General features: G+C 54.5%; 1 protein-coding gene across 1 annotated transcript in view; it reads right to left on the minus strand.

The window, feature by feature from the left end:
- Positions 1-13,373, minus strand: part of DAPK2 (death associated protein kinase 2) — a 109,751-nt gene that overhangs the window by 37,939 nt on the left and 58,439 nt on the right. Inside the window, exons 3-4 of the mRNA XM_056115321.1 lie at positions 11,525-11,746; positions 3,666-3,804 (exon numbers count right to left, since the gene is read on the minus strand). Of these exons, the coding sequence (XP_055971296.1) occupies positions 3,666-3,804; positions 11,525-11,746 (361 nt within the window). The remainder of the gene's footprint in view (positions 1-3,665; positions 3,805-11,524; positions 11,747-13,373) is intronic.

The raw sequence follows: 13,373 nt of genomic DNA on the forward strand, positions 1-13,373 counted from the left end.
TACCTTTTCGGCAGACCCGATTGTTGAGGGGAAATTCCAAATAATAATAATGGTGGGTCTTTTGTCGAAATATTGAATGTGATCAAAGTGGAGAGAGAGTAAAGTGGAAATCATCTGCCACACAGGCAGGGGGAGGATGTGGGATGGCGGGTATACTGTGGTTCTTGGTGGTGGAAAATGTGCACTGGTGAAGGGATGGGTGTTTGATCGTTGTATGACCAGGACTTAAACCCGAAAGCTTGGTAACTGTTCTCACAGTGATTCAACAACAAAACAATAAATTAATTAAAAATTGAAAAAAAGAAAAACAGATGAGGAAGACTGCACCAGAAAGCCCAAGCACCCTGCTGAGGAGCTGTCGTTCGTCTTCTGAGTGACAAGCTCCTGTCACAGGCTGGCGAGCAGATGGCTGCTCTTTGCCGCCCAAGCTTGCCCATCTACGCACACCAGCTTGTCCATCCATCACTCCCCCAAGGGGCCAGAAGCGCGTCACAAGCCGAGACGGAGCCTCACCATCCACTCATCATTCAGATGGTGGCAGAATGTCGGGAACTGAGCCACGGGGCTAGCAGAGGCCGGCTGAGCCCACGCCCTCCCCTGGGCATGGAGGAAGCTCGGGCTTGTGCTCACAGCTAACTCACGTGGTGGGAAATCAGACCCCACCAGGAGGGGAGAGCAGAGGACCCTCACAGAGAACGAAAATCAGGGGAAAGAAACGCATTCATGGAGGAGAAGCTGCCACGCTGCCCAATCGCCCCAGGGAGATTGATATTTGGGCTGAAAACTCTGAGGGGGGCGGGCAGATTTCCCCCCACCCCCGCCACCCAAATGGGCCCAGCTCCACAGCGCCTGAGCCTTACGACCACGACACCTCCAGATTTCACAGTATTCATCACCCAGTAGGAACACAGCAAATCTGATGGTAAAGTTGCATAGATGTCCACCTGGCTCAGTGAGGGATAGACGCCCACCCAGCTCAGTGAAGGATAGACGCCCACCCAGCTCAGTGAGGGATAGAAGCCCCTCCCACCTGCTCAGTGAGGGAACAGAACCCAGAGGCTCAGCCAGCACTGATCAATCAGCTCAGCCAGTGCTCAGACAAGGACTTTTGTGACAACACTCAGATATACCAATGATCACACATGGATTTATTGACCTACTTTCTGATCATTCTGTTTGCTGTTTCATTGTAACGAGCAATATGAAGTACATTTGTTTGTGTCTGCTGAGAGCTGAGGTGGTGGGTGAGAAACTGGGGAACACTGGCAGAGAGAAGGGCACACTGGTGGTGGGATTAGTGTGGGAACATTGAACACCTGAATTCTTAGAATAACTGCATTATGAGCAACTTTAAACATCACAGTGTTTCAATTTTTTAAGAAATCAATATAAACCATGAAAACAATGTCTTCATGAAAGATGAATGTCATATGTGGAAACAACACGGATGCAGGAAGCTCTCTCCGTGCTGCAGGCGGGGTTTCCGTGCGACTCCTTCAGGGGAGCACACACATGTGCCACCTCCAGGGAGCGTCCCCACGGCACAGGGCAAGCCCCCTGAGCACTGGTCACAAACACTGCCTGAAGGCCAAGGGGCCCAGAGGCCACACACCTCCAGAGATGACAGGCCTGTGTGGGGGCTGCATGTGAACACTGAAGCCCAGACCACACCCAGACCTCGGGACATGCCCACACAGCCCGCAGAAGGCTGCGACCGCCACAGCCCTGCCGGGAACTGAGAACCACGCCCACAGGCTCTGCCTTGCCCTCGGACCCAGACTCTAGCAGGAGGCAGCTTTTCTCCCTTCTCTGGGAAGAGCTTTCTCCCCACAGCTGAGCCTGTGCAGATGAGACAATGTGGTCTCTCAGACCCTTACCTAAGCCCTGCCGGGACCGCTGGCCTCGGAGGTGGGAAGCTGAGGCTCAGTGGTGTCCTCCGTTTACCTGTACAGTGAGGGTCCACCCCCAGCTTGGCTAAGCCCAAACAGCAGCACCGCCTCCCCTCTGCCCGGTCCCCCAGAGTCACACAGAAACAAAGTAAGGGTCTCCTCTGGTCATGCAGTCACCCCCTGTCCCGGCCCCGCCCGGAAAAAGGCAGAGGCCCCATCTGCAGGCCTGTGCCTGAGGCTGTCTGCCCATGGGCACCCCCGGGACGCAGGTCAGGGCTGGGTTCCTGCTGGGTGTTCTGCTTTCCCCTGAGTCCAGGAGGGTCCAGGGCACAGCTCAGGGGACGCTGCTTTCGACCTGTAGTCCGTGAGGGAAGCTCTGCAGTCTGTCTCCTGATGGGGACACTCAGAGGGCTACAGACACCACAGGAGAGGGAGTCCAGCAGAGGGCTCACTGTGGGGGCCTACCCACAAGCCTGGCTCGAAGCTGGGACCCCACCAGCATGTGGGCTGAACTCAGGAGACATGAGCACGTGATGGGTGCCCATGCTACACCCCCTGCTCTACCCTCCCCATCTCCCCGCCCACTGAGGCCCCTGACCCACCCTCGGGGCCCACCCCCTCCTCAGATCAGGGGGCAGGTGCCACGTCTCTGTAGTAATGGCCACTCCAGCCTCTGGCCTCGCTCACCCTATCCACGGTGCAGACCAGGGCTGTCCGTCCAACCACTCCTTGCCCCCACGCTGCCCTTCGTCTCTCTCGCTCTTGGCCTGTACATCCCTGAGTTCATGGTGCTAGTTCAGGACCATGCACATTGCTGGCCTCTGATCCTTGGACAGTAACCCCTGCCGATCCTTCCAAATGCAACTCAAATATCACATCTTCCAGGAAGCCTTCTCTGATAGCCCCGTCTGACAGAGATATCCCCTCCACTTAGAGTTGTTGCTCTTTCGTTTCTATTGCTTCAAACTCCCTGGAAATGAGGCCCTGGACCCAGGCAGGGCTTCTGTTGGTCTCGTATATGTGGCAACACCCAGGCTCCATGTTTGCAACAGCACAGACATTGGTGGACAGAGAAATGACTGCCCCACCCCCCATACCCAAAACTCCATGGCCCATGGGTCACAAGGAGAGGCCCAGCTCAGCTGCACGGGGACATGCCTGCCACACTTACCACACGTGCGTTACGCCCTCACAGTGACCCTCTCCACCCGAGTACCACTCACCACAAGCTGGCAGGGGCTCTGGGGACAGTTTCAGCCACAGCAGGGGAGAGGGTGAGTGGGAAGGGTGGTCAGCAGGCGTTGGGCCTGCCCCTGGCCTCTGAGCACTCTGGGATGCAGGAGCAGGGTGGGGGGGGAGGGGGGCCGACCGCAGCCCCTCCTCTGAAGGCCCCTGATCTATTTTCCAGAGTTCACACTGGCCCCTGGGAAACGCATCTCTAATTTTTTGTCATGATTTTTTTTTTTTAAGTTTTTGAACCACACTTGTCATGCTCAGGGTTAATTCTGGCTCTGCACTCAGGGGTCACTTCTCGTTGTGCTTAGGGACCCTACGGGTGCACAGGGATCAGACCCAGGTCAGCTGCATTCAGGGCAATCACCCATTCCCCTCCCCACCCCACCCCTGAGAAAGACCAGGCTCTGGTTTGGCTCTGTCTGGTCTGGGGGTGAACGGGCTGAGCTGGCATCTCTCTTTTCCACAGTGCCCCCTTTCCCAGGGGTGTGGGTGAGGCAGTGCCCCAGTGGCAGCTGGGCCCACCCTCCTCTGCCCACTCACCTTGAGATCAAAGTGGGCGATTTTCTTGCCATGGAGGTAGCTCACCCCGTCCAGGATCTGCTGGATGAAGCTTGTGGCCTCCTCCTCACTCAGCGACTCCTTCTGCGCCAGAAAGTCGAAGAGCTCCCCTCCAGACACCCTGTGAATAGGGGGTCCCGCCATCAGCAGGGCTCCTCCCCAGCCCGGGCTTCCCCTGCGGCCCCAACACCGTGGCCGCCCCGTGTCCAGCCAGCACCACAGACACTGTCCTGGCTGCCTTACGACTCTTGATGGCAGGCACAACTCCCAAGGTCACTGGGCAGTCAATGCTCGCCCTTCAGGCCCCTGTCCCAGTTACCCTGGGGGTCACCCACCTTGGATTACTCAGGTGGCAGAGTTGAGGGAGAAGCGCTAAGAGGTGGCGAAGATGAGCCAGACACAGGCCTCATCCCACGCCGCAACCGCCCAACGGCCACTACCTGCCCCAGGAAGAACTCCGCCTCCTTCCCTGCAAAACCAGCAGGTTGGGTTTGGGTCCCAAAACTTCAAGCTCTTGGGAATCTTGGGATGATGCTCAAGTAATTGAATTTTGATAAGGGGGCCCAGGGTGACACCCAGCAGTGCTGGTGGTGGGGAAACATAGGTGCTGGAGGGCATTAATAAAGATTAATTAATCGATCTGTATTATTTATTTATTTGGGCTGGAGCGATGGCACAGCGGTAGGGCATTTGCCTTGCGCACAGCCAGCCTGGCCGAGCCAGGTTAGATTCCTCCGCCCCTCTTGGAGAGCCTGGCAAGCTACCAAGAGTATTCAATATGCCAAACACAGTAACAAGAAGTCTCACAATGGAGACGTTACTGAAGCTCAGATAGAGAAGAGAGCACCAAATGAAGGGTGTTGTGAGGACCCACCCAGGGTGGGAGAAGCATGCTAAAAGTAGTCTATAGACCAAACATGATTGCCACTCAAAGCCTCTCTTGCAAAACACAGTACCCAAAAGAAGAGAGAGAGAACAAGGGGGAATACCCTGCCACAGAGGCAGGATGGGACGGGGGGGGGGGGGTGGGGGGTGAGGGGGATGCTGGGACCCGTGGTGATGGATGACGGGAACTGGTGGAGGGATGGGCACTTGATCATTGTATAACTGAAACCCAAGCACAAAATTTGTAAGCCTATAACTGTACCTCATGGTGTTTCACTAATAAAAAAAGAAAAAAAAAATAAAGCAACTCAATGTAAAAAAAAAAAAACAATGGAGACGTTACTGGGCCCGCTCGAGCAAATTGATGAACAACGGGAGGACAGTGACAGTGCGTATTATTTATTTATTTAATTTTAAAATTAATCAATTAAAATTAATAAAGAGCACTGAAGCTTTCTTGTCCACTTTCTTTAAAAATCCCAACAATTGAGGGGCTGGAGCAATAGCACAGTGGGTAGGGCATCTGTCTTGCATGCAGCCAACCCAGATTTGATTCCCAGCATCCCTATGGTCCCCCCAAGCACAACCAGGAGTAATTCCTGAGTGCAGAGCCAGGAGTAACCCCTGTGCATTGCCAGCTGTGACCCAAAAAGGAAAAAAAAAATCCCAACAACTGAAAACTCCAGGCCTCAAGGAGCCAGGAACAGGTCACCCCTTCTCATCTCCCCACCCTTCTGGGGGTCCTGGCTGTCACGCCCACAAACTGCCTCTGAGAGCCATTGAAGTACATTAACGGCCATGATCCAGATACTCACAACGAATCTCAGAACAGAGCAGCTTGCTGCAGAGACGTCTTACAATTTTAGAATTCCAGGAACAGCACGTGACATTGCATACTACCTTTTTATTTGTACTTTTTTGTTGAATCACTGTGAGGTAGACCCTTACAGGCATCTCAAAGTCTCCAATGGAGACGTTACTGGGCCCGCTCGAGCAAATCGATGATCAACGGGAGGGCCTTTACTTACTTACTATTCATAACAAGCAATACAAGATAATAATGGCAGTAAGAAGGTGTCAGGGTGGTAGGATCAGGGTTGAAATATTGAATGGAATCAATAATCGTGAACAATATTATGAAAATAAAACTTAAAAAATTAAAAATAAATACATGAATAAAAATACCCAACAGTTCCCCTGATGCCCCTCATAGACCTAAGCATCCTAAGAAAGAGAACAAGCGGATATGAGTGGCAGGAAGCTGAAATAAGGCATGGGAAGGATTGGGCCCCAGTGCCTGTCTCTGCCTCCGAGCCTCTTGGTCTCCAGAACTTCCCACAGCAGCTGCTAATCACAAGCAGGTGCCACACACAGGGACTGCTGGGAACTGGGACTACATCAGGACAACCAAGAATCTGATGTTTCGTTTTTTTCTTTTTTGCTTTTTGGGTCATACTCGGCGTTGCACAGGGGTTATTCCTGGCTCATGCACTTAGGAGTTATTCCTGGCGGTGCTCAGGGGATCCTATGGGATGCTGGGGTCGAACCCGGGTTAGCCGTGCGCAAGGCAAATGCCCTCCCTGCTGTACTATTGCTCCAGCCCCCAAGAACCTGATATTTTAATTTACTTTCATTTTAACTGACTAATTTAAAAAAAGAGAAATGGTGTGAAATATTCCCCACTCCTCACAGCTTTCTTGCTTCAGTTGGCTTACATTTCCTTGTTATTGCACTGAAGGTGGGCTGAGACATGCTCTAAGCATCAAAATACACACTGAGCTTGGAAGACTTGGTATGGAATAAAATAATAAAGATATCTCATTAATTTGGCATAAGATGCATGTTAAATGATATTGAAATATATTGAGTCAAGTAAAAATATTGTTAATTCCCCTATTTCTTTTTGCTTCTCAGTCATGCAACAACTAGAAAATCTAAAAGTGTGTACGTGGCTCATATTAATTCCCTTGAGTTAGGGTCAGTGACGCCTTTCAACTTGGCTGCCCGTTCACAAGGAATACGGGAAACAGAGGAACCAGTTAAAGAACAGCATGAAGAAGGACACGCTGAACTCAGACTGCACAACACCAAGGGGACAACGAGGGGCAAAAAGACAATCTATGGGACAAATGACCTCATTTTCCAACAAATCAATGGGTCACAAAGCAGAGGAAAGGAGAACCGTTAGAATAATTGCAGGGCAGGGACTTGGCTCAATGGTCAAATGCAAACTTTGGATGCAGGAGATCAGGGTTTGATCTGAGGGGGTGGGGAAGGGGAGAAGGGGATGGGAGGGCAACAAGGGAACCCAGCCAGTATGTGGGCTTCTTTGGGGTTCTACTCCAGCAGAACAACTGCCAGACACCATAGACCCAAAGCACAGCAACTTTAGAGTGTCAAGGCCTGACAAATTTTGTCCATTAAATCAACACATATTGGTGGTAGCTTTTTAAAACTGTCATCAGTTAAAGAAACATCAAGTATTTATGTGGAAAATGACTTTGAGCTTTACATTAAAACGTTTCAGCAAGGAATCATGAACTTTATACTACTGTAACATGTTACCTGGACTATAATAGAACAATTAAAAATATTTCAGCAAAGGAAGCAAAAACCAGAGTTGGGGATTCATACCAAATTTGGGAAAGCACTGACAGCGTGAAGGTGATGACCATGTAGGGAATCTTAGATTATGTTCTCATCCTTTGAGTCTACTTGGAATCTTCCAGAAGAAGAGGTCAAAGGTGCACATGCAGTGAGGGTCCAGCCCGCTGTGCACTGGCCACATCACGGGGGCCTTCTCTGCTGAGGCCCTCGGGGAGAGAATGGCCATGCCGGGTCTTCCAGCAAGGGACCCACTGTCCGGTACTGGCCAGTGCTGACAGGGAGTTGCCTGAACTCTCAGGCTTGGCTCCCAGATACTCAGTCCTGGGAATGAACGTCTACCCAGGGAGCGGGTACAGGCACTGGACACTGGCCAGAGCAGGGCCCCCTGCCTTCATCCTGGTGTGGGTGTCACCTGTGGTCAGGGCGGCAGTTCAAAGATGCTGGGCATGCAGTGAGCAGGGAGTAGGGCTAGAGGACTCAGGAACAAGGATGTGCCAGGACCCAGAGCCAGCCTGAGGTGGGGTCAACCTTGGGCACCCCTGAGGCTCGAGGGTGCAGTGCTGTTGGGTCTCATGGTGCGGGGTCCCGGGGCCACCCCAGTGAGGTCAGGGCCTTCCAGGGCTGCCCCCAGCAATACCTGGAGGACCCTGGGGTGCTGAGATTAAGGCTGTCAGTGCTCACCAGGCAGCGCTCACCAGGCGTGCCCCAACCACTCTGTTATCTCGAGGGCTGCATTCTGCTTTCCCTGACACAGTCTCTCTCATGGAGTCTCAACCCCACAGGGATTTCCCATTTCTTCCCGATCTCTATGAAGCCACATCAGTGCTGGCTGGTGTTCACGGGCGGGTCCTGGGACAAACCCAGGCTCTCACGGTGCCATGTGCCCTGCCACCTGAACCAGCCCTTCCGGCTACAGGTGAGGCACAGACCTGATGCCAAATCCCCTCTGCTCTGCCCCCCGTGCCTGCTCCTGCCGTGCCCAACACTGTCCCCCGCTCCCTAGGAGATGTGGCTCACGAGACCTGCCAGACCTGTCTCCGTGCTGACTTATGAGGGATGAGTCCAGGGCTGTGTGGACAGGATGCCAGACTCAGTCCTGGGGATGAGGGAGTACTGTGTGGGAGTCACTTCGGAGCACCACCACTGGAGGGGAGGAGTAAAATAAAGTGACGACAAAACTATTTTATAGTTAGGGAACTAAAATTGTACTTATAATGAGCCCCGAGTTAAAGCAAATGACTCAAGGCTGATGGGCTGCTGACGGGAACTATGACGGTCACTGACCATTCTGTGACCCAGCCACCTGTTATGGAAGTGAGGGCTTAGGGATCCCAAGAACGTTAGCCATGCCATAATCCCACTCCATGTATATATGTATAGCACTGTCCTCCCGTTGTTCATCGATTTGCTCGAGTGGGCATCAGTAATGTCTCCATTGTGAGACTTCTTGTTACTGTTTCTGGCATATCGAATACGCCACAGAGAGCTTGCCAGGCTCTGCCGTGCGGACGGGATACTCTCGGTCACTTGCTGGGCTTTCCGAGAGGGATGGAGGAATCGAACGCAGGTCGGTTGTGTGCAAGGCAAACACCCTACCTACTGTGCTATAGATTCTGAGTGCACACAGAACCAGGAGTAAGCCCTGAGCAACACTGTGCACAGCATATCTCTCTCTCTCTCTGTCTCTCTCTCTGTCTCTCTCTCTCTCTGTCTCTCTCTCTCTCTCTCTCTCTCTCTCTATATATATATATATATATATATATATAACAGCAAGTAGAAGTTTGCCTTTGTAGCTTCCACGTGGCCCATCCGGTTGGCCCAGGTTCGATTCCTTCGCCCCTCTTGGAGAGCCCGGCAAGCTACCGAGAGTATCTTGCCTACACGGCAAAGCCTGGCAAGCTCCCCATGGCATATTCGATCTGCCAAACACAGTAACAACAAGTCTCATGATGGTGATGTAGCTGGGCCCGCTCGAGCAAATTGCACAGTAATACAGTGATGGAGTAGGGTGATGGCATCGATTTGCATATATATTATGTGTATACTGGTGCAGTATATACATATATATGCAGATATATACATATGTGCATATATATATATATATATAGAGAGAGAGAGAGAGAGAGAGAGTGATATGCTGTACTCATGTTGCTCAGGCTTCCTCCTGGTCCTGTGTGCACTCAGATATCACTCCTGATGGGGCTCAGGTGACCGCATGGGTGCTGGCAATCACACCTGGCTTGGCTGTGTGTAAGGCACATGCCCCACTGGCTGAACCTTCGCTCCCACCTTCATCCCACTCCTGAGGATTCTTTTGAACGAATCAATACACAAGAAAAGGGGGTGGGGGATTCTGGGAGGAGAGTTGTCCTTTGCCCAACCACACATGTGATGGTTAAGAGCTCAGAAGTGAGGCAGGGCAGAGAGTGTGTGTGCGTGGGGTGGGGGGGGGGGGGGTCTGCCCTGCTGCCGCCAGCCCCGCCTGACCCCTACTCAGCATGTTCCTCCACACCTCTTGGTGGCAGCTCTGGGTGCTGCATGCAAGGCCCAGGACACTCCAGATGGCACAGCTGGGGCAGACACCATGGCCTAAGCCAGCACGGGCACCCGCCACCAGGAAGACCCCCTGAGCGCTGCTGGGGAGACCCACCCAGAAGGGGTGGGAAAGGAAGACCAAGAGCAGTAAAACACACGTGTCAAAGCCAGTGAAGAGAAAGAAAGCTACAAATGGAATTAGCTGGGGATGGCAGGGATGGCAGAAGCACAGGGTCATGGAGACCAGCACTGACCCTGCCCAGGGGCCAGAGGGAGGATAGACACAGGGTCACACCGACCAACACTGACCCTACCCTGAGGTCAGAAGGTGGACGTGGGGGCTGGAGCGATAGCACAGTGGGTAGGGCATTTGCCTTGCACACGGCCAACCTGGGCTCGAGTCCCAACATCCCATATGGTTCCCTGAGCATAGCCAGGGGTAATTCCTGAGTGCATGAGCCAGGAGTAACCCCTGAAGATCGCCGGGTGTGACCCAAAAATAAAAAAATAGAATAATAATAATAATAATAAAGAAAGTGGACATGGCCCCTTATGAACAGCCTAAAGCTTGTTTGCTTGTGTTTTCTCACAGATTTTTCTAGCATCTATGGGCATCACCCGGCCTTCCTGGGAAGGTGGGCTTTCTCATTCTTCATGATAAATCTGGGTGCCAACTACTGATGCCCACCCCGGGGCATGCTGCCCCTAAGCTGGCCACATTGATGGGGCTACATGCTGGCCTGGGAAGGCAGGTGGATGCACCAATGAACGTACTGGCCGAAGGTTCCCTGGAGAAGCAGGAGGCCTCGGGCGTGAGACGGGAGAGCACACATGGCCCATCCAGAGCCCTGTGGCCTGGCCAGCAGCCAGGGCCTCACTGGAGACCACACCCGATTGATGCCCCGCTGCGGGGAGTGCAGGGCTGCCCACCCACTCTCCACGTGCCACGTGAAACCCAGAGGAGAAAGAGACTCACCCAGGTACAAAGTCGGGGATCCAGAAACCAACCCCACCAGCCTTGGCTAACCTTCCTCCAAGATTCAGACGACTCTTGTTATGGGTTCTTGCTGTGTGAGTTAAACCAGCTGAAATCCCATTCTCAGCCGGACACACACACCCCTTCCCATTTCACAGAGACACTGTGATGGGTGCAGCCAGACTCCAGCAGCTGTGGAGTTGCCTGTGTGATCCCAGGAGGCGGCCTGTGAGCTGTGTGCATCCCGAGCCCCTCCTGGCCCCCACTTCTGCTGGAGGGCCTGTGAGTGGGCTGGTCCTCAGCACTTGGGCAGTGACTGTGTCCCAGGCTCGAACCCTCATCGTCTCTCTGAGCCTGAGCAGGGCGGCCGACAGGAAGCTGAGATGGGGTCTCAGCCCAGCTTTTGCAGCTGTGGCACATGACTCCGTCACAATATGGGGGTCAGGTAACCCACCAGAGGTCAAAGGCTTCTGAGTGACCGACCCTGGACCCTGGTTAGACAGAAATGCCGTGTGACTCTTGGGGGGGGGGGGCAGGCTGCAGTTCTCCGGCTCAACACGGTCACAGAGGAAACCATGAAGAAGGCCTGGCTTAAGTCATCTTTAGTCCTGTGACAACAAAGGAGTCGGACAGACCAAAGGTGCAGGGGATCCCTAGGGCAGGAGAAGACGCCGGGGCTGGGGCAGGGGGGCCCGTCTCGTTCTCCCCATGCTCAGGAGCCTGAGCCTCTGCTCCCTCCTCCCCCCCCAGTACCCAGACCTGGGCAGACTCAGACCATCCCCCTGACCCCCTGTCCTCCTCGGGGGGTGACCGGGCCCTGCCCCGTGGGCGCACTCACAGCTCCAGGATGAGCACCACGTCGCTGCGGGTCTCATACACGTCATGCAGCATGATGATGTGGGGGTGTAGCAGCTGCCGCAGGACACCCACCTCCCGCTCCACCTCCTCCCGGAGCACGCCCCGCCGGCTGGCCGGGCTCTGCCGCTTCTTGATGAACTTGGCTGCATACTCCTGCCCGCTGCTCTGCTCGCGGCACTTCTTCACCACGGCGAACTGGCCTCTGCGGGGACACAGACCGCTCAGTCGGGCTGCAGCTGGACAGCTGCCCAGAGCACTGACGCGGGGCCATCAGCCACCAGCCCGCGACTCCGCCGTCCTGTGTCCACTACGCCCCTGCTGTGCCCAATGCCCCCCGCTGCCCAATGCCCCCACTGTCCCCAATGTCCCCCATTGTCCCAATGTCCCCAATGCTTGCGCTGTCCCAAATATCTCCTACTATCCTTAATGCCCCTCCACTGTCCCCAATGCCCTCCACTGTCCCCGATGTTCCCAATGCCTCTGCTGACCCCAGTGTCCCCCGTGCCTTTGCTGTCCTGAATATTCCCTACTGTCTTAATGTCCCCCACTGTCCCCAACGTTCCCACTGTCCCAGTTTCCCCAATGCCTTTCCTGTCCCCGATGTCCCCCGCTGTCCCCAATGTCTCCCATGTCCCCCATTATTCCCAGTGCCCCTGCTGTCCCCTGCTCCCTTGCGTCTCGCCCCGCCATAACCCGTGATAGAGACGGGCGGGTGCAGGACTTCCAGCGCAGGAGAGAGAGCTGTCGGCCCAGAGAAGACCAGACACAGAACCCTCAATTCTCTCACTTTGGCGGGTGCCACAGCCCCTGGTCCTGAACCCACAACGAGTGTGGAGCCCCAGACGGAGCCGTGGCCCCTTGTTCCGAACCCTCAGCAAGTCTGGACTCCCCGACGAAGCCGTGGGCCCAGGTCTGAGCCCTAAGCAGCTGCAGCACCCTAGGCAGAGCTGCACTGCCAATCCTGCAGGCTCTGCAGAAGAGACGTGATGGAAAGGCCAGAGAGGTCAGAGAGACAGGACAGAAGGAAGGTGTGGCCTGCAACGGGCTGACCGGGGTTCCATCCCCGGCATTACAGATGGGAGCAGCAGCACAAAGTGTAGGAAACTGAGGCACAGGACAGGCCAGACGACTGCCTGAGTGTCTCAGAGCTGAGCACCAGCCACTGTCTCCAGAGCCATGAGGCCGTGAGGTCATGGCTGGCCGCAGGACTATGCTGGGGCCTCAGGGACAAGCCCAAGTGGCCTCTATCTTGGGAACTGAGGCAGCAGCTAGGAAAGGCAGCCTTGGGAGACCCCAGGACCCTCCAGCAGCAGACTCCGTGATACCCTCTCAGCTCACTGACTGGATGTCTACACCCCTGGGACCCCCCCATGCCCCTCCAGACCTCCCCCTGCAATGTGCCCACTTCTCTTCCACATGACTTCAGGCGTTCTTGCCCCAACACCTCCTGCTCAAGACAGTCTGTTTGGGCTCAGATGCTTTGAATCAAGCACTGTAGAGAGAGCTGAAGGGGTTGATCACGTGCTTTGCATACAGGACGACCCTTAAGCACAGCTGGAGTGACCCTTGAGCACTGGGCCAGGAGTAATCCCTGAGCACTATCAGGTGTGACCCAGGAACCAGAGAGAAAGAGAGATGGTGGAGGGAGGTGGGGGTATGGGGGGGCCACACCTGGGGTGCTAGAGTTCCTCCCAGGTCTGTGCCTGGGGTTTGTACCGGGGTGGTCTCCACCACCTGGGGCAGGACCGCTCTGTGCAGGGCAGGAGCTCTCGCCCTGTGGGCCGCCTGGTCCCTGGGGCCCCATCAGAGTCACTCTGTGAGGAGGGGAT

The sequence above is a fragment of the Sorex fumeus genome, unplaced genomic scaffold, assembly GCF_029834395.1.
Source record: "Sorex fumeus unplaced genomic scaffold, SorFum_2.1 ptg000029l, whole genome shotgun sequence".
In the NCBI taxonomy this organism is placed as follows: Eukaryota; Metazoa; Chordata; class Mammalia; order Eulipotyphla; family Soricidae; genus Sorex; species Sorex fumeus.